The sequence below is a fragment of the Tachyglossus aculeatus genome, chromosome 3 (assembly GCF_015852505.1).
Source record: "Tachyglossus aculeatus isolate mTacAcu1 chromosome 3, mTacAcu1.pri, whole genome shotgun sequence".
Taxonomy (NCBI): domain Eukaryota; kingdom Metazoa; phylum Chordata; class Mammalia; order Monotremata; family Tachyglossidae; genus Tachyglossus; species Tachyglossus aculeatus.
In genome coordinates this window covers 78,258,472-78,279,678 of record NC_052068.1, presented here as the reverse complement: position 1 = coordinate 78,279,678, position 21,207 = coordinate 78,258,472, and the positions used below count along the sequence as shown (strand labels likewise).

The 21,207-nt window shown below is 44.4% G+C and overlaps 1 protein-coding gene across 1 annotated transcript in view; it reads left to right on the top strand.

Moving 5' to 3' along the window:
• Nucleotides 1–3,220, top strand: part of LOC119925307 (O-acyltransferase like protein) — a 51,448-nt gene extending 48,228 nt beyond the window's left edge. The window contains exons 17-19 of the mRNA XM_038743413.1: nucleotides 207–349; nucleotides 932–1,035; nucleotides 3,205–3,220. Of these exons, the coding sequence (XP_038599341.1) occupies nucleotides 207–349; nucleotides 932–1,035; nucleotides 3,205–3,220 (263 nt within the window). The remainder of the gene's footprint in view (nucleotides 1–206; nucleotides 350–931; nucleotides 1,036–3,204) is intronic.
• Nucleotides 3,221–21,207: the final 17,987 nt, after the last annotated feature.

The following is a 21,207-nucleotide window of genomic DNA, read 5'->3' as shown; positions in this document are numbered from 1 at the left end:
CAGATATAAGGAGTTTCTGTTTGATGCAGAGGTGCATGGGCAACAACTGGAGGTTCTTGAGGAGTGGGGAACCACGGACTGAACATTTTTGTAAAAGCGCTCACCTCCATCAGCATTGTCTTCCAACCCATGTTCAACTCTGAGAATGATAGGGACATACTTGAGGAACATCGTAGAACCATTAACTCCAGATTCTGTTGCCACAGGCCCATTGAACCAAGTGCTTTCCTGGAACATCTGGAATTTCCTTGCAAAAATCAGTTATGCCTGCTACTTGATGCATCCTATGCTGATCATCCTCTACAATGGTCTCCAGGAAACTCTGATTCACTATACCGATACCACCATGGTGAGCTGGGGGAGCTGCTGTTTTTGTGGATGTTATCATCTGTTTTGGGGGGTGAAAGAGATAAAATACTGGGTTCCTCAGAAGCTTTGTGGTCCAGCTTGCAATTTAAAGAGAGTGGTAGGAGAAAGTTACATTATTATAAAAACAATTTTGTCCTTAAATATTTTAAGGACTGCCAGGATATGCCGTTGATGTTTTTAATTTGGGGGCAGAGATGGTAAAGTTGGTTTAGGATTGAATTGCCTATATTGACAAATAGGATTTTATGGTAGAGCTTGAATTTGCATAGCCTTGTCTTTTAGGCTTAATGTACCAAATATTAAATGCGTAATATTATTTAAGTAACTTCACTTCCCGCCTTCTATATTCGAAGCTGAGCTGTAGCTCAGTAGGCTTTTGTGAGAAATTGGGGCTGAGTTGACTAGCATGGGGTGATGAGAGCAAGAGGAATATAAATATTTTTATTGCTCTTATCCTCCTCTACAATAAGAACCTCGTCTATTTAAGCGATAAAGGAGATGTTATCACTGTATTGCTTTAAAAATAATATTCCTCCTATTCTGTCTTTCTCTCTTTCCCTAGTTCTATCTGTTTTCTGGGCACTGCTTATTGACGTTTGTCTCCGGGCTGGCATTGACAGTGATGGTGGAGAGGCCATTTCAAGAGCTGAAACGGGTAGTCGTAGGGTAATTTCTGCTGGGGGAGATGGTCTTCTTGGGAGGGAAAAACCAAAGCAAATAGTGGAATTGGATCTCTGATTATAATGTTAGCTGATAGCATGGAGTAAAATCATTTAGAACTTACAGATTTCAGTGACTTCAGCTGTTGCAATAATGAAGTAACTAACAACCACTTGGTCTTATTCTCACAAGACTAAGAAACCTGAGGAAAACTGGCTCAGCATTGTCATATCCCAAGGAAAGCTCTTAAAGGGCTCCATGAAAAGAGAATGTTAAGTGAAAGAGCGCTAAATGAATATAATGGAAAGTGCTTAAAGTATTTCCAAGATCCAAAAAAATTGTCCTAATTTGTGATAAAATCAAAATAGTTAACCAATCAGTGGTATTTATTGAGCATTTACTATGTATAGAGCACTGTTCTAAGCACTTGGGAGAGTGCAATACATAGAGTTGGTGGATACAGTCCCTGTCCTCAAGTTTATAATCATGCAGGAGAGACATTAAAATCAATTTCAGATAGGGGAGGCAGCAGAGAATAAGGATATGGACATAAGTGCTGTGGAAGTGGGATGAGTTATCAAAGTGCTTAGGGGTACAGACCCAAGTGCCTAGGCAACACACAGGGGAGGGGGTATAGGGTGGGAATAGATGTTAGTCAAGGAAGGCTTCTTGGTGGAGATAGGATTTTTGAGGGGCTTTGAAGTAGCAATATACATATGTACCAATAACGTTTGCATGCGCAAATATTTGATTTTCAGAATGTTCTTTTTTCATCTCTAGACTTTAAGCTCCTTGTGGGCAGGGAGCACATCTACCAATTCTGTTGAACTGTACTCTCCCAATTGCTTAGTAGAGTGCTCTGCACAGAGTTAGTGCTTAATAAATAAGATTGGTCCTATTCAGCAAAAAGATACTTTGAACTAACAGACTAGAGAGCTATCATTAGCTAATGCTAAATGTAAATGGCCTTTAATGTCTCTATTCAACTTCAAAGTACTTCAAAAGTTGAGGCATCTAAGCCAAGGCAGACTTTACAGGCTGTAAAAGTAGGATAAAAGAAGAGCATTATAATTGGGAATTGCTGTATACAACTTACTCTCTGTCCTTTCCTTTTGATTAAATTTAAAATATTACTTCTTGCCTATGACTGGTTTGCGAAAACATACCTTGACCTATAACTTCACACAGTGTCTTATTGCCTTCCATCAGCCCGGAGCGTTACATCAGAGTAGGGAGTCTAAGTGATGATGACCTAGTAAATTTCTCACAAGGGCTCAGCAGGCAGATTGACAATGATTCTACCCATATGGTGTGGTCAGCTACCACTTCCTCATCTGGGCTTCTCAGGTCAAAGCACAGGCGGTGGATGTGGTCAGCTGGAGACAGCATCTGTTCAACAGTCTGTTCTGTGGCTTTGTGGGGCCAGGGCAAGATAAGGGCTCTTCTTCAGCCCTGTCTTCAAACCACATCGCTTCCCTTTACGAGGAAGGGTTGAGCGTGATTTTTTTTTCCAACTTTTATTATGGTATTTGTGATGATGATGATTTTGGTATTTGTTGAGCATTTGCCATGTGGGAAGCACTTTTTTAAGCATTGGGGTAGATAGCATTGGAGAAGCAGCGTGGCTCAGTGGAAAGAGCCCGGGCTTTGGAGTCAGAGGTCATGGGTTCAAACCCCGGCTCTGCCAATTGTCAGCTGTGTGACTTTGGGCAAGCCACTCAACTTCTCTGTGCCTCAGATACCTCATCTGTAAAATGGGGATTAAGACTATGAGCCCCCCATGGGACAACCTGATCACTTTGTAACCTCCCCAGAGCTTAGAACAGTGCTTTGCACATAGTAAGCACTTAATAAATGGCATTATTATTATTATTATTATTATTATTATTATCATACACGTTAATGAGGTTGGACACAGTCCCTGTGAGCTCCATGTGGGACAGAGACTGTGTCCCACACAGAGCACAGAGACTGTGCTCGGGTCCACTCCAGCGCTTAAAATAGTGCCTGGCACATAACATAGTAAGCACTTAACAAATGCCGCAATTATTATCATTATTATCATTACTATTATGTTTGAGGAAGAGCAAGTATTGAATCCCTGTTTTACAGATAAGAAAATCAAGGCAAAGGAACTCATAGTCCGGAACTTTAAGTTTTCTTTGAAAATCCCAGGAGTGGTACCGGCTAAAAACATTCCTGTAGCTGCAAGAACCATTTGGAAAGTCAATTAACTCCATTAGAATGGAACTTTCTTCCATCCCTGCACTTTGGACTGGGCCTGGGTCTATATCATCATCATCAATCGTATTTATTGAGCGCTTACTGTGTGCAGAGCACTGCATTAAGCGCTTGGGAAGTACAATTTGGCAACATATAGAGACAGTCCCTATCCAACAGTGGGCTCACAGTCTAAGAGGGGGAGATCATGTGTCAGTGGAGCATTCTCCCCACCCCCACCATCCGATCCTGGGAAGGAAGCTCCAGGACCGACTCTGCCTGGGCCCATTTTCCGGTAATCTGGGCTTTCCGAGGCTGTGGATGTCAGGGAGATTTTGTTAGTGTGTTTGATTTTGTTTTCTGTCTCCCCCTTTTAGACTGTGAGCCCACTGTTGGGTAGGGACTGTCTCTATATGTTGCCAATTTGTACTTCCCAAGCGTTTAGTACAGTGCTCTGCACATAGTAAGCGCTCAATAAATACGATTGATGATGATGATGGTGGGAGTTTTGGAGGAGCCCTACCGTCCTGTTGGGAAGGGAGGAGGTCCTAGTTCTTTGGCTTCATTTCCTCTACAGAGCTGCACGGGTGCCCTCTCGTGGCTCATGGACGGCGTTCTGGAATTTCGAATTAGTCTTCCGAAGAGCCACACAACTGACATAACCCCCAGGCACCACGTTAGATAGACCCAAGAGGGATAAGTTGGTTGTCCCAGTCCAGGGAACCATTGTTTTCAAAGCGCCCCATCAGCCCTCCCCGCCCCTAATCTCTTACTGCAACTTGGCCCGCACTCTTTGCTCCTTCAACACCAATAAACTCACTGTACTTCAATCTCCTCTATCTCACTGGCCAGTAACATTTTCAAGGGAGGGACCAATTGGATAGGTTTGCGTTCCAGTGAGAAATGGCCCAGTGAATGCCTTCCCAGTAATGGAAAAAGATCCTCAACAAAAGGAAGCAAAAATGAGGGCATAAATGGTTAGGGAAGAATAAATAAACCTATATGATGAGGATGGACTCTCCCCCAGAAAAGTGTCCCTTGAGGTGTCATTTGAGAATTGAGAATCTGTACCTGGAATTGATTATGGTGATAGTGGTTTGGCCGCGCCAGTCAATCCCTCATCCCTGCCAGTGATGTTCCCACTGTGGCACAAAGCGCAATGAGGGAGATGGGCAGGGGTGCCGACCGTTGAGAAGTGCTTGTAAAGAACCCAATAGCAGCCCAAGTGAGTGCAGCATAGTGACAATGCTGTGCCATAGTGCCCAGCAGGTGGGCACCCACTTTGTCCAGCTATGTTTCCGGCCTCCTCCTGGGCCTGTCCACCTTGAGGAATGTCCTAGATAGTTCTTTGTCTAGAAGCCTTCACCAGTGAAACATTTCCCTGCTTGCAGAACCAGGACTAGGTATGGGAAGCAGCTGGCCTAGTGGAAAGAGCCCAGGCCCCTGGGTTCTAATCCTGGCTGCACCACTTGTCTGCTCTGTGACTTTGGGAAAGTCACTTAACTTCTCTGAGTCTCAGCTATCTCATCTGTAAAATGGGGATTAAGACTGTGAGTCCCATGTAGGACATGGACTGTGTCCAACCTGATTATCACGTAGTAAAGTGCCTGGCACATAGTAGTATTTAACAAATATCATGAACACACACACACACACACAGAATAAAAACGCAACAAAAAACTATGCTCTTTCTTGTACTAACAGCAGGGTTATGTGTTTTTCAAATGATGGACCTATGAGTGCTAAGTGTGGCTTCTTGGGTCGATCTTACAGGAGGTGAGGATTAATAGGGGAGAGCTTCTTATAGAAGCAGTGTGGCCTAGTGGAAAGAGTATGGTTCTGGGAGTCAGAGGACTTGGGTTCCAATTCCAACTCTGCCACTTGCCTCTGTGTGAATCTGGGCAAGTCATTTAATTTCTCTCTCAGTTTTTTCATTTGCAAAATGGAGATTCGATACCTGTCCTCCCTCCCTCTTAGACTGTGAGTCCTGTGTGGGCCAAAGACCGTATCTGACCTGATTTTCTTGACTCTGCCCCAGTGCTTGGCACATAGTAAGCACTTAACAAATACCATAATTATTATTATTTCTGTTGTTATTATTGGAGGAGATGGATTTATGGGGTGGTTTTGAAAAAGGAGAGGGTCTTGGTTTGGAAGGAGGGAGCTCCCAGCAAGAGGAAGGGAGAGTCAGGAGTAAAGTACAGCTAGGAGCTTAGGCTGAATGAATGCTGTAAACTGTGATGCAGTGGGAGAAGAAGACAGAAAAGTAAGGAGAGAGATGGACGGGAGTTTTCTTCAGGTGTTTCTGGTCTAAACAGAGAGAAATGTGCAAGTACTAGATGTTTCTGAAGAGCAGAATGATGTGGTCAAAATGACATTACAGATATGACCCAGGCACCACATCAGATAGACTGAAGAGGGAGAAGTTGGTTGTCCCAGACCAGGGGACCTTTGGCTTTAAAGCACTCCATCTACTCTCCCCACTCCTGATCTTCTCTTATCCTATACAACTCAGCCGACATATTTTGCTCCTCCAACACCAACCTACTTACTGTACTTCAGTCTTGTCTGTTTCACTGTCGACCCCTTGCCAACATTCCCCCTCTGACCTAGAACTCTCTCCCCCTTCATATATGACAGGCCACCCCTCTTCCCACTTTCCAAGCTCTCCTGAAGTCAAATCTCCAAGAGGCTTTCCCTGATTAAGCCCTCATTTCCGCTACTCCCTCTCCCTTCTGCATCACCTGTGCACTTGGATCTGTACCCTTTAATAATGTTGGTATTTGTTAAGCACTTACTATGTGCCAAGCACTGTTCTAAGCACTGGGGTTGATACAAGGTAACAAGGTTGTCCCACGTGGGGCTCACAGTCTTCATCCCCATTTTACAGATGAGGTAACTGAGGCACAGAGAAGTTAAGTGACTGGCCCAAAGTCACACAGCTGACAAATGGTGGAGGCGACATTAGAACTCATGACCACTGACTCCCAAGCCCGGGCTCTTTCCACTCAAGCCACGTGCTTCTCTCCATAGTCACTCCATGCTCCTAGAGCACTTATGTACATATCCAAAATGTATTTTAACGTTTCTCCCCCTGTACAGTCTAAGCTCACTGCGGACAGGGAACTCTGTTTACTCTTCCGAACACTTAGCACAGTGCTCTACATAAGCTCGTTGCAGGCAGGGACTGTGTCTGTTTATTGTTATACAGTGCTCCATACTCAGTTAGCGCTCAATAAGTACGATCGAATGAATTAATGAATAAATACCATTGACTGATTGATTCTAGATCACTCCCATGGGTCCCTACCCACTCTGAGAAAGCACTGGGACAGGATCTTGAGTCCATCCTCACCCTTTGGTCCTTTTGTGGCTGGCCTGGCCTCAGAAGAGAGCCTTTACAGAAGCTTGGGGCAAGAGCTGGTTCCTGAGGGAGACAGCGTGGCTTACAGGAAAGAAAATGGGGCTGGAAAAAATGGATTTCTGGTCCCAGCTCTGCCACTGACCTATTGTGTGATCTTTAGCAAATCACTCAATATCTCTAGTCCTCAGGTTTCCCATATGTAAAATGGGGATGAGATAAATTGTGGGCCCTGGTTGGGGTAGGAGCAGTTTCCAATCTGACTGCATTGTACCCACCCCAGCACTTAGCACAGTGTTTGGCTTATTGTAAGCACTTAAATATCATCACTAACCAGCCCACTTCAAACCTGTATCTTTCATCATTTAGAGATACCCTGGAGATATGAGGTGCGGGTTTGTCGTTCCAGGGAGGTTGGCTAAGACCTCTGGGGGCCCATTTGACCCACCGATGCCCAGGGCCACAATGCTCCAGAGCTAACTTGGCACCATTGAATGTCCACATTTCGCTGGCAAGGTTTGTGTTGAGAGTAAGTGAGATCAGTGTTCGCCTGCTAGCTTCACACCTCCAGGCCCACCTTTGTGACCCATAGACCACTCAAAACAGGGCCTGTAGTCCTCCACACTGCCCAAGAGAGGCAGTCCTGCCTTTGGGGTCAAAATCTCCAGCTGGAGGCAATGCTTCACCGGAGTCCCTACGGTTGCCTGCCCTTTTCCCCTCTGGCCCCCCACAGAATAATAATAATAATTATGGTATTTGTTCAGCGCTTACTATGTGCCAGGCACTGTACTAAACAGTGTGGTGGATACAAGCAAATTGGTGTGAACACACAGTCCCTAGTCTCACATGGGACTCTCAGTCTCAATCCCCATTTTACAGATGAGGTAATTGAGGCACAGAGAAGTTAAGTTTAGAAGTGAAGTAACTTGTCCAGGGTCACACAGCAGACAAGTGGAGGAGTCAGGATAAGAACCCATTACCTTCTGACTCTCAGGCCTGTGCTCTATCCGCTAGGCTATTCTGTTTCTCAAGCCAGAGAGGCTCCTCAAAAGTGGTGGTGGTACAGAACCAGTGATTGGGTTACTCCAGGTCCCGGGTGTGAGCCTTGGGAAAGGCGTCCCACTTGCCATTCCTGACCCGCTTCCAGGGGTGGATATGAATGCTCAATTCATCCCTTAATTGTGGTATTTGTTCAGCACTTAATATAATAATAATAATGGTGGTATTTGTTACGCGCTTACTATGTCCAAAGCACTGTTCTAAGCACTGGGGGGGATACAAGGTGATCAGGTTGTCCCACTTGGGGCTCACGGTCTTAATCCCCATTTTACAGATGAAGCAACTGAGGCACAGAGAAGTTAAGTGGCTTGCTCAAGGTCACACAGCTGTTGAGTGGCGGAGTCGGGATTCAAACCCATGACCTCTGACTTCTAAGCCTGTTCTCTTTCCACTGAGCCACGCTGCTTCCCCAGTGTGCCAGGCACTTTTCTAAGTGCTGGAGTAGATACAAGTTAATCAGATTGGACACAATCCCTGTCCCACATAGGGCTCACAGTCTTAATCCCCATTTTACAGATGAGGGAACTGAGGCACTGAGAAGTGAAGTGACTTGCCCAAAATCATACAGCAGACAAGAGGCAGACCCAGGATTAGAACCCAGGTCCTTCTGACTCCCAAACCCATGCTGTGTCCACTAGACCATGCTCCTTCTGGGCTTCTCTGTGGGGATCTCTTCTCTGTCAGACCTGCTGTGGAACTCAGACAGACAGACAGACAGACAGACACACACACACACACTATATATATACGTACATACTGGGCTTCAATTATGGCCTGATGTATAGTCCTTTATTTGAGTAAGATAACAACCACCTCCAGGTGTGCTGATCAGTGTTTAGATGCCATTTTGAAAGAAGTAAATAATTCAGAGAATAATGAGACTGACAAGAAAGATAATAGAGGTTGAGGATATTCGAGTAGAGATGAAACATGAAACAAGTACAGTGTGTGCAGGCAAACATCAATTAGAGTTCATCAAGTCCTGAATATTAGGGCTGGGATGAGATGGAGAAACACAGGGGTGAAACAGCTGCAGCAGCGCATGAGGTGGCAGGAGGGGCTCGAGGGAACTGGGCTTCTCAAACAATCCCAAGAACTTCTGTGAGAAGCATCATGGCCTAGTGGAAAGAGCCTGAGTCTGGGAGTTACAAACACCTAGATTCTAACCCCTGCACCACCACTAACCTACTTTGTGACCTTGGACAAATCACTTAACTTCTCTGTGCTTCAATGTCCTTACCTGTAAAATGGGGATTCAATACCTGTTCTCCCTCTCCCATACACTGTGAGCCCCATGTGTGACAGGGACTCTGTCTGACCTGATTATCTTATATCTGCGGCAGACTTAAATATAGTGCTTGTCTTGTCTTATGCTGCCAAGTCATCTCTGACCCATAGCGACTCCAAGGACACATCTCCCCCAGAACACCTCCCCTCCAACTGTAATTGTTCTGGTAGTGTATCCATAGTTTCCTTGGTAAAAAACATGGAAGTGGTTTACCATTGCCTCCTTCTGCGCAATAAACTTGTGACTCTCTCCCATGCCGCTGCTGCCCAGGACAGCTGAGCTTTGACATGTATCAGATTGCCTTCCACTGGCTACCCCCTGACCAGCTAGGAATGGAATAGTTAGGCCTCTGTTTGACTCTCCCTCCCATAGCCAAGACTGATAGAGTACTGGAAACTCTCCAGGTGCTGTCATGAGAGGGGATAGTGCTTGGCACTTAACACTTAATACCAAAAACAAAACAGAACAAACACCAGTAGTTGAATATGAATTGACATATAATCAATCAATCATATTTATTGAGCACTTACGGTGTGCAGAGCACTGTATTAAGAACTTGGGAGAATACAATGTAACAAACCTGATAGACATATTCCCCGCCCGCTCCAGAAAATAATTCTTTCAGGATGTCAGTGAGGCATTAACTCCTCCATGAAGTCTTTCCACACTGGCCCCTCTTGGCTTATTGTTCTTTTCTTTCCCTAACCCTTCTTCCATCCTATATCCTTCTCCCTTTCCTGAATACTCCCCTTCCGAGTGAAGGCTTCTTTCTGGACCACTATTGATGGGGTAGGGGGTGGGTGTGATAAGCAGTCAGTAAATAGCCAATGAATGATCAACAACGAAAGGAAGAGCACAGGAGAGCAAACTCCTAAGCTAGGAAAAGGAAAGTGGAGACTGGTGTTTTTTCTAAGAACTCCCTATCCCCAACACCAGCTATTTCACTATTCCCAGCTCCATTCTTCAAGACTAACATCAGTGGGAAATTTTACACTTCTTTCTAACCTCCTACCCCCACCTACTTGACATCCTTTTCACTGTTATTGAGTGCCTGTTGTATTTGGAGCACTGTATTTGTTGTTTGGAAATGTGCAATCGAAATAGCAAAATACGGTCCCTGCCCTCAAGGAGTTTACCCTCTAGTGGGAGAGAGAGTGGGAACACTTGCAAATCCACAGAGAAGGAATCTATTAATGTAGACAAGAACGTTTACACATCTGTCTCTTGGGTTGATGCATTTGTACTTGCTCGGTCTCCCCAATTCAATCTTAAGTTCTTGAAGCTGTGTCTTTTAGAGCTTTTAAGGGTCTGGGCCAGTTCTAATCAGATCTCCCTCTTCCTCCCAACATCCACCATCCTGGTCCAAGATATTTATCATTTTCCAGTTTCACTACTTGTATCAACTTCCTTTCTGGTCTTCCTGCTTCCAGCCTCTCCTCTCTCTCTATGCCATATTTCTCTAAACTATTATTCTGTTCATATCTCCCCACTCCTTCAAAACCTTCAATGATGATCAGTTACTCTCTGAATCAGTAGCAACAGTATTTACTGAGCACCCTCCAGATTCAATGCTCTATTCCACACACTTGGGAAGTACAAAACAATCTATCCCCTCCACATGCACTTCGGATCCCATCCCTTAGCACCCATGGCTCCCTCCAGTTATCACCCCAAGTCCTTCCTACAATCCTTCTCCAAACTCTTTGAGTTGTTTGCCCCTACTGTCTCCAGTTCCTCTACTCCAGCTGTCTTTGACCACCTGAAATATGGCTTCTTCTCCCTCCACTCCACAGAAACTGTCCTCTAAAAAGTCAGTTACCTCTTTTTAACCCAATCCAACAGCCTCTACTCCATCCTAATCCTCCTCAACTCCTCAGCTGCCTTCGGCACTGTGAACCACTCCCTTCTCCTGGAAATATTATCCAACCTTGGCTTCACTGACGCTGTCCTCTCCTGGTTCTCCTCCTATCTCTCTGGCTGCTCATTCTCAGTCTCTTTCGCGTACTCCTCTTCTATTCACTAAGCAACACTGATTCTTCTTCTCTGAAATCTCACATTTCCTCCTGCCTTTAGGACATCTCTACTTGGCTGTCCCACTGACATCTCAAACTTAACATGTCCAAAACAGAGCTCTCATCTTTCCCCCTAAACCCTGTGCTCTCCACAACTTTCCCATCACCACCATCCTCCCTGTTTCACATGCCCACAACCTTGGCATTATCCTTGACTCATCCCTCTCATTCAACCCACATATGCAATCTGTCACTAAATCCTGTCAATTCTACCTTAGCAACATGGCCAAAATCCACCCTTTCCTCTACATCCAAACGTCCACCACACTGATACAAGCATTTATTCATTCATTCATTCAGTCGTATTTATTGAGTGCTTACTGTGTGCAGAGCACTGTACTAAGCGCTTGGGAAGTACAAGTTGGCAACATATAGAGACGGTCCCTACCCAACAGTGGGCTCACAGTCTCCTTGCTGAAATCTCTGACTTCTCTCTCTCCCCTCTCCATTCCGCACTTCACTGTGCTTCGCAGATCATTTTTCTAAAAAAAATTCAGTCCATAGCTTCCCACTCCTCAAAACCCTCCAATCATTGCCCATCCATCCCACATCAAACAGAAAATTCTTATCGTTGGCTTTAAAGCACTCATTCTGCTCCCCCTTTCCTACATAACCTCCCTAATCTCCTACTACACTTTGCTCTTCCAACACCAACCTAAACTAACTTTATCTCAATCTGTCTTGCCTATGTCCTTCCTCTGGCCTGGAACTCCCTCCCCCTACAATTCATCAGTCTCTCTACCTTTAAAGCCCTATTAAAATCACATGTCCTCTAAGAGACCCTTCCCTGATGAACGCCTCATTATCCCATCCTATTTCCCCTCCTTTCTGCATGGCTTCCTCCCTTCTGCTCTACTTATGCACTTGGATCTGAGCCCCTAAAAATTTTTTTACCCTACCCTCAGCCCTGCATCATTTTTCGTGCATATCCTTATAATCTCCTGTTTCTCCTCTCAATAATTTTTTTTTTGTTGTCTGTCTCCTCATTTAGACTATAAGCCCCGGCAGGACAAGGATCCTATCTACCAGCTCTACTGTACCAGTCAGTCAATCAGTCATATTTATTGACAATAATAATAATAATAATTATAGTACTTGTTAAGCACTTACTATGTACTAACCACTGTTCTAAGCACTGGGATAGATACAAGTTAATCAGTTGGACACAGTCCCTGTCCCACATTGGGCTCCCACTCTTAATCCCCATTTTTTACAGCTGAGGTAACTGAGGCACAGAGAAGTGAAGTGACTTGCCCTAGGTCACACAGCAGTCAAGTGATGAAACAGGAATTAGAACCCATGGCCTTCCAACTCCCAGGCCCATGCTCTATCCACACCACCAGGCTGCTTCTGAGCACTGTACTAAGTGTTTAGGAGAGTACAGTATAATAATAAACAGGCACATTCCCTGCCCACAATGAGTTTATAATCTACATGTGCTTAGTACAGTGCTCTGCACTCAGTAAGCATTTAATGAATGCCATTGATTGACTGATTAAGGAATGTTGTCTCCTGCCCAGGGGTCAGTTAGTTGTATTAATTAGTTGTAGAGAAGCAGCGTGGCTCAGGAGAAGCAGCGTGGCTCAGTGGCAAGAGCAGGGGCTTTGGAGTCAGAGGTCATGGGTTCAAATCCCGGCTCTGCCAATTGTCAGCTGTGTGACTTTGGGCAAGTGGCTTCGCTTCTCTGGGCCTCAGTTCCCTCATCTGTAAAATGGGATGAAGACTGTGAGCCCCCCATGGGACAATCTGACCACCTTGTATCCTCCCCAGCACTTAGAACAGTGCTTTGCACATAGTAAGCGCTTAATAAATGCCATTATTATTCTTCTTATTATTGTTTATTGAGCACTTATTGTGTGCAGAGCACTGTACTAAGAGCTTGGGAGAGAACAATATAACAATAAACAGACATATTCCCTGCCCACAACAAGAAGGAGTGTACACTCCATGTGGGAACTTAAGACTCTAATATCATCATCATCATCATCAGTCATATTTATTGAGCACTTACTGTGTGTAGAGCACTGTACTAAGCGCTTGGGAAGTACAAGTTGACAACATAGAGAGACAGTCCCTACCCAACCCTACTTTGAGTGGGCTCAAAGTCTAACCGAAATGCTTGACCATTAAATTTAAGGCTCTCCATCAGCTTTCTTCCTCTTACTTATCCACTCTCTTCCCACTACACCCCAGCTTGCCCTCTTTGCTCCTAATGATGGTGTTTATTAAAATCTTACTATGTGCCCTGCATTGTGCTAAGCACTGTGGGAGATTCATTCATTCATTCAGTCGTATTTATTGAGCACTTATTGGGTGCAGAGCACTGGACTAAGTGATTGGGAAGTACAAGTCGGCAACATATAGAGATGGTCCCAACCCAACAATGGGCTCACAGTCTAGAAAGGGGAGACAGACAACAAAACAAAACATGTAGACAGGTGTCAAAACCGTCAGAATAAATAGAAAGAATCAAATGAAGCACAGTCCCTGTCCCATGCTGGGGTCACAGTCTAAGAGGTAGGGAGAGTTGGCATCTGACTCTCCATTTTATAGATGAGGAAACTGAGGCACAGAAAAGTTAAATAGCTTACTCGAGATTACACCACAGGTGAATGGTAGAAGTCCTGTGCTCTTTCCATTTCACCTCTCTGCTCCCCTCGAGATAACCTACTCACTGTGTCTCATTCTCATCTGTTTTACCTCTGAACCTTTGCCCAAGGGTTTCCTTCTGTCTGGAGTGCCCTCCCTCCCTTTTCCAGCCTCATGGCCTAGTGGATAACACACGGGCCAGGGACTCAGAAGGATCTGGCTCTTCCGTGTGTCTGCTGATTGACCTTGGGCAAGTAACTTCACTTCTCCAGACCTAATCTAACCTCGTCTTTAAAATAGGGATTAAGACTGTAAGCCGCATGTGGGACAGGGACTGTGTCCAACTTGATTATCTTGCATCTACCCCAGTGCTTAGAACAATGCTTGACACATAGTAGGCGCTTAAATACCATTATTATTATTCAAATAATAATAATAATAATGGCATTTATTAAGCTCTTACTATGTGCCAAACACTGTTCTAAGCACTGGGGAGGTTACAAAGTGATCAGGTTGTCCCACGTGGGGCTCACAGTCTTTATCCCCATTTTACAGATGAGGTAACTGAGGCCCAGAGAAGTTAAGTGATTTGCCCAAAGTCACACAGCTGACAATTGGTGGAGTCGGGATTTGAACCCATGACCTCTGACTCCCAAGCCCGGACTCTTTCCACTGAGCCACACTGCTTCTTCTGCATGACCTAGCCTGCCTGACCAGAGTACTCCTCATATTCAAAGCCCTCCTGAAGTTCCAACTCCTCCAGGAAGCCTTCCCTGATTAATCTTGAATCTCTCCTGCTCATATCCCCCAACTACTGCACCAACTACACACTTGTGCACTCACACTTATCTGTAGCCCAACTGTAAATTATTTTGTGTCCATCTCCCACGCTAAACTGTCAGCTCCTTAAGGGCTGGGATCATTGTCTGCTATTTTTATTGTACTTTCCCAAGTGTGGAGTACAGTACTCTGCGCACAAAATTCTCAGTAAATACCAGTGATTGGTTGATCGACTAACTGGGGAAGTACAGAGGTTCATGCACCATGAAATGCAGCCTCTAGAAGGAGGGGAATGAGCTGAGACAGGCCCAGCTGGGAGGGAGGAGAATAAAAGGAGATATGGGGGCCTGAAGGAGGGAAATCATGTTCTTTTTTGACTGAAGAGCCATGGCGGGGATCCTGTGGAGAAGCACTTTGTCTGTGTAGTTGGAGACAGCATATTGGCAATTTTTACCATTACTACCTCAGGGATGACATGTGACCAGCAAAGAAACTAGCTAGGGGTAGTGTCTTGGCCCCCATATTAATTTGCAGAAATCCACAGGAAATGGAAACTATTGCTAGTCAAGTTTCAGCAGAACCGTATTAATTAGCTCATTTCCTTTTCCACAATGCATTCGGAAAACCCACAATGGTCCTTTCCAGCCAGGATTTTCCATCAGAGTTCTTATGTTATTGGAAAATGGTGTGGCTAGCACAAAGAGCCTGGGGCTCTTGCAGGCAAAAGACACAGGTTCTAATCCCAGCTCTGCCATCAGCTTGCTGTGTAACCTTGGGCAGACCATGTCATCTCTCTGTGCCTCCATTTTCACATCTGCAAAATAGGGATAAGATCCCTGTTCTTTGCACCTCTTAGATTATGAGCCTGGGACCAATCTGATTATCTTATTCCTATCCTAGTGCTTAGCTATATAGTGTTTAAGTGTTTAAGCAGTGCCATAATTATTATTAGTAGTATATATACTGAACCTCTGGGGCCCTTGAGCCTGGATCCCCCTGAAGCAGCCTGGCAAAGTGAATAGAGCACAGGCTTGGGAGTCAGAAAGTCATGGGTTCTAACCCCGGCTCTGCCACTTGTCTGTTGTGTGGCCTTGGGCAAGCCACTTCTCTTCTCTGGACTTCAGTTCCCTCATCTGTAAAATAAGGATTGAGATTGTGAGCCCCTTGTAGGACAGGGACTGTGTCCAGCTGGATTTGCTTGTATCCACCCCAGTGCTTAACACAGTGCCTGGCACATAGTAAATGCTTAACAAATACCACCATTATTATTATTATCCCCTGGGAAGCTTGTGAGCCCACCTTCTTCTCCAGCACCCCCCAAATTCTTTCTTGCCACCCTCACTCTGTCTTGTTGGGGGAGGGAAGTTGGGGAGGTGCCTGCCTTTGTGAACCCACCCTTATCATTGGCTAAGGGGCCAACAGCCTGGTAAACTGGTTTTTTGTGTCTGTGTGACATAAACCTGACCCTCAATCTAGAGACAGGTCAACAGTTTCTCTGATTTCAGGGCTGCCCCAAAGAAATCAGGAAGCCTCGTCGCTATGGGTCAGGGATGACTTGATAGCATTAGATAAGACAAAATCACCTTGCAGAATTTCAAACTGCACAAAGTTCTGCACTGAAGACAAGGGGAATCAGGCAGTGTTGAATAGTGGGTGTTAGAACACCCCTAGACTCAAAGAGGCAAATGACCCAAGGCAAACACAAAAGGCCAATTGTACTAGGGCCTTTACTAGAAGCATGTGGATTCATAGAATGTGAGAATGACAAGATATTCTTAGGGGGAGAAGTAGAGAAAGAGGAAAAAATAGAAAGTGTATGAAAAAGAATGCAAAGGTCACATTTGTTCATCATATTCCGGGTGCTGATACACTAAGCTGTTTACTCTCAGAGGCTCCTTTATTTCCTTTTATTTTTGACAGTAATTGTACCTACACAATATGACCCAAATGTTACCAGTTCCATAATATCTCAGGTTTCTAGGGGGAATCTTCTATGTCAAACATATTCAACTAAAAACAACACTTTAGGTATTGACCTTTTCGTTTGGTTTAATATTACTACCCCCCCCGGTCTCCAAAGCACACAGTGAGATTGGAAACAATAATGCAAATCTTTAAAATCTACTATATCCTAAAACCTTCCCAAACACCAAGTATTTTTAAGAGGGAATTTCTTTTTATTGGGATTTCAGATTATTGAAAGGTTATCTTGGCACCACTCTCTGGAGGAATTTTTTTTAAAAAAAGAAGAAAGAGGAAAAGATGTGAGAACATATTGTGATGTGTGTTCCCCCAGCTCTCTAAATTCTCCTCCTGTCAAATTGTAGATATGGATGCTGATAGTGGAAAGGATCTAAAATTGTTTCCCGAAGTATTACTCAGAGTGTAAACTGCAGAACCAGTGGGTTGGGGGAAGCAGCATGGCCTACTGAAAAGAGCACGGTCTGGGAGTAAGAGAACCTGGGTTTAGTCCCAGCATCTCCACTTGTCTGCTGTGTGATCTCAGGCAAGTCACTTAACTTCTCTGTGCCTCAATTATGTCATCTGGAAATTGGGGATTAAATCCTATTTAGACTGTAAGTCCCGTGTGGGACAGGGACTGTGTCCAACCTGATTAACTTTTACCTACTACAGTGCTTAGAATAGTGCTTGGCATATAGTGTGTGCTTAACAAGTACCATAAATCAAAGCAGCATGGCTCAGTGGAAAGAGCATGGGCTTTGGAATCAGAGGTCATGGGTTCAAATCCCGACTCCACCAATTGTCAGTTGTGTGACTTTGGGCAAGTCACTTAACTTCTCTGTGTCTCAGTTACCTCATTTGTAAAATGGGGATTAAGACTGTGAGCCCCCCGCAGGACAATGTGATCACCTTGTAACCTCCCCAGCGCTTAGAACAGTGCTTTGCACATAGTAAGCATTTAATAAATGCTATTATTACTATTATTATTATTATTATTATTATTATTATGTGGTCCCTGCCCACAGGCTCTTTGACGTTTTCCTAGGTTGGAAAATATGACTCCTGTCCCCAAACTTTCCATCGTCAAAAGGCTTGGTGTTGAGCCTAAATTCCCCTATACCTCAATTTCCTCATCTGAGTAATGGGAATACCGATACAACCCCATCTGAAGGGGCTTTCATCTTGTCCATTCCCCATCTTTATCATTTGCTCCGTTTTCCCTGCTTGCTAATAATTATAATAATAATAATCATATTCATTAGGCACTTACTATGTGCCAAGCACTGTGCTAAGTGCTGGAGTAGTTACAATGCAGTTATATCAGAGAGAGAACTTATCCCACATGAGACTTACAATTTAAGAGGGAGGGAAGATGGGGAGGTATTTCAGCCATGTTTTACCTGCTCCCTTCAACTATTCTAGGCTAAGCTAGTTCTTCCAGCTGTCTGACATGCTGGAAGCTATTCCTCTTTCTCTTTGTCATGTCTCCTTCCTTCCCTGACTCAAAATGTTCCTTAAACCCCTCCAGCTACCAAAATTACTGATGGGATGAAAAGTCCCATATCCCCGAAGTGTTTCTGTCAAGTCATTACCCCTTCCCCTGTTGTAATTGTCAGGCAGGGAACGCATCTACTACCTCTGTTATATCATACTCTCCCAAAAGCTTAGTAGAGTGCTCTGAACACAGTAAGCCTTCAATAAATACAGTTGATTGATGGATTAGCTCTACCACATGAGAGAGAAGAGAAAAAAGAAGCATTTCCAAGACAGTATGGAAGATTGTTTTTCGTATATGTGTGGCACACCATGACAGGTGTGTCCTGTGACACATAAGTCTGCCACTTAATTCCAACACGGGCTGTGGGCTAGATAGAGCCATTTTCTTTTATGACTGGCATCCTGTAAGCCTCAGAACAGGAACCTGTTGAACATTATAGCAGAGCATAGTTCTGTCCACCTGCAGCACAACTGAAGCCACCCATATTTGTGTGACAAATGGACACAAGAAGTTAGCGGGCGTGGTTTGTGGCACCTTGAGCAGTGCTATACAGTGCCTGAGCATGCTATGGGCCCCAGTTATTCAACAGTACTACCAGATACCAGACAGTTAGTCCCTCAAAGTAAATTTCTTTGTCTCTCTCTCACTGGCATTCTCTCCTTCTTGCTTTCCGTCCCTTTAATTGTTTCCCTCTTTCTTCCTACCTGTTTCACTCGCTCTTTCCTATTATTTCCTTCATTTCTCAGTCCTTCTCTTCCTGTCCTCTCCCCCCTCCATCCCTTCCTGGCTTTCTCTTTTCCCCCTCATTTTTCTCTTCTCTCCTCCCTTTCCCTCCCACTCTTTCCCTTTTGCCATCTTTCTCCCAACTGAAACTCTTTTTGTTTTGATTATGGCCACTGGGCCCATGTGGCATTTTCCACTGGGCTTATTGTCACCATGTCAGATGAACAGTGCCAAAATACTGACCAAGGCCTACTGTAAAATCTTGAGCCATTTTTGGGGAGGTCACATGATAGCATGTTCAGCAGCCTGAAAGTAACTGTACTAAAGTCACTTGACCATGGTGTCTTTAAGATGAGGATATTAATATGTAACCCTGGATTGTAAAATTTGAAATCCCTAGATAACAATAAGAATGATAAAGACAACAACAATAACAATTGAATTTACTGTTTACTACGTGCCAAGCCCTGTACTAAGCACAGGGATAGAGGCAGGATAATCAAGTGGACACAGCCTTTGTCCCACATGGGGCTCACAGTCTAAGTAGGAGGGAGGAAGATTTAATTCCTATTTTATGGGTGAGGCAGCTGAGGCTCAAGGAAAGTAAGTGACTTGCTCAAGGTCACACAGCAGGCAAGTGGTGGAAGTGGGATTAGAACTCAGATCCTTCTGGCTCCCAGTTCATGCTCTTTCCACTAGGCCCCTCTGCTTCCCATTATTCCCTAGATGAATAGAGAAACAATGTGGCTTAGTGGAAAGAGCATGGGCTTGGGAGTCAGAGGACATGAGCTCGAACCCTGGCTTTGTCACCTGTCTGCTGTGTGACCTTGGGCAAGTCGCTTAACTTCTCTGTGCCTCAGTTACTTCATCTGTAAAATGGGGAGTAAAAGTGTGAGGCTGACATGGGACAACCTCATTACCCTGTATCTACCCCAGTGCTTAGAACAGTGTTTGGTACATAGTAAAGGCTTGCCAAATACTATTATTATTATTATTACTACTGTGAGAATAAGAAACTAGTGCTGGTATTTTCACTCTTGCTGTACTCTGTATCTTCTTTAGAGATCATTTGAAGGAAAAAAATAGATCTTGACTAATGACATGTATATCAGAAAATAGAATTGAACTTAGTATCTAAAAATATATCCCTTAACACTATTTTCCAGAAAATAGTTTAAGTCACTGATTCAACTATTAGAGATAGATGGGCTTGTTCCATTCTCGACAGCTCTCTGCCTCGGGCCTTGCTTAATGAGTGGCTAACAACATCAAGCACATGCCAACCATATCTGTCTTCAGGAACATTAATATTTTCTGCTTGCAATGAAAATGCCAAGAAGCCCTAACTGAAGACTCTCCCCTCCCCTAGATCTCCCTTGGATATCTTTTCTCTGGATACTCAGGCTCCAGATTTCCTTGGCTTGTTTTTTTAAAGCATTTAAGAAAATATCCTGATTGCTTAGCTGACATTATTTTATTCACAGGGCAGGTCTGGCTGAGTTCTGCATGCTAATGGCACTGGAATAGTGGAATCTGAACTTCATTCACTGAACTCCTTATCTTCCCCACCAAATTGTCTCCTTCCCATCATTTTCTCATCACCGTTCCACCACCATCATCCACCCGATCTCTGGAGCATACAACCTTGGCAGTATCCTTGATTCATCCCTCTCTTTCAAACTCCACATCCAGTCTGTCACCAAATCCTGTCTATTTTTCCTCCATAACATTTACAGAATCCATCAATTCTTCTCCACTCAAATGACCACCGTGGTGGTTCAGGCATGTGATAGATCCTAGCTTGACTATTGCAACAGTCACCTTGCAGGGTAAGTGCTAAATAAATGCGATTGATGATTGATTGGCTGATTGAAGCCCCACTTTTCTGCCCAGTGGCCTTTGTCAGCCAGTGTCTCTCATTATTTAGGTTGAAATACTACCAAGTTGTCCTTTTAAACAGATTTTAAACAGCTGTGGGGACACCCATCACATAAGATTCAGCAGGGGGGTGACCCTAACTGAGGCAGGCTGAGTGATAGAAAAACCATCCAGTTGTCCTCATGCAGCATAAGCTATGCAATTCTGTCAAAGGAATTCGCGCTTAGGGCCTGAAGTTTCCTGGCTGTTACCCCTCCCATATCAAGGATCACCTCAGAAGGCTGGCAGAGGTCTCTGAACTGGGGAAAAGCTATTTCTTTTAATGGTATTTGTTAAGTGCTTACTATGTGCCAGACACTGTAGTAAGTGCCGGGGTAGATATAGCTAATCAGGTTGGACACAGTCCATGTTCCACGTGGTGCTTACAGTCATAATCACCATTTTACAACTGAGGTAACTGAGGCACAGAGAAGTGAAGTGACTTGCCCAAGGTCAAACAGCAGAAGTGGTGGTGCTGGAATGAGAACTCAAGGACCCGAAAACCATACTCTATTTACTAGACCAAGCACCTTCTTTTCCACTGATGTAGTTGGCTTGAGTCAGGTTGTCTTGGCCCCCCTGGGAATTGGCTCTTTCAATCATTCATTCAGTTGTATTTATTGAGCGCTTACTGTGTGTAGAGCACTGTACTAAGCTCTTCCAATCAATCAATCAACTGTATTTGTTGAGCACGTACTATGTACAAAGC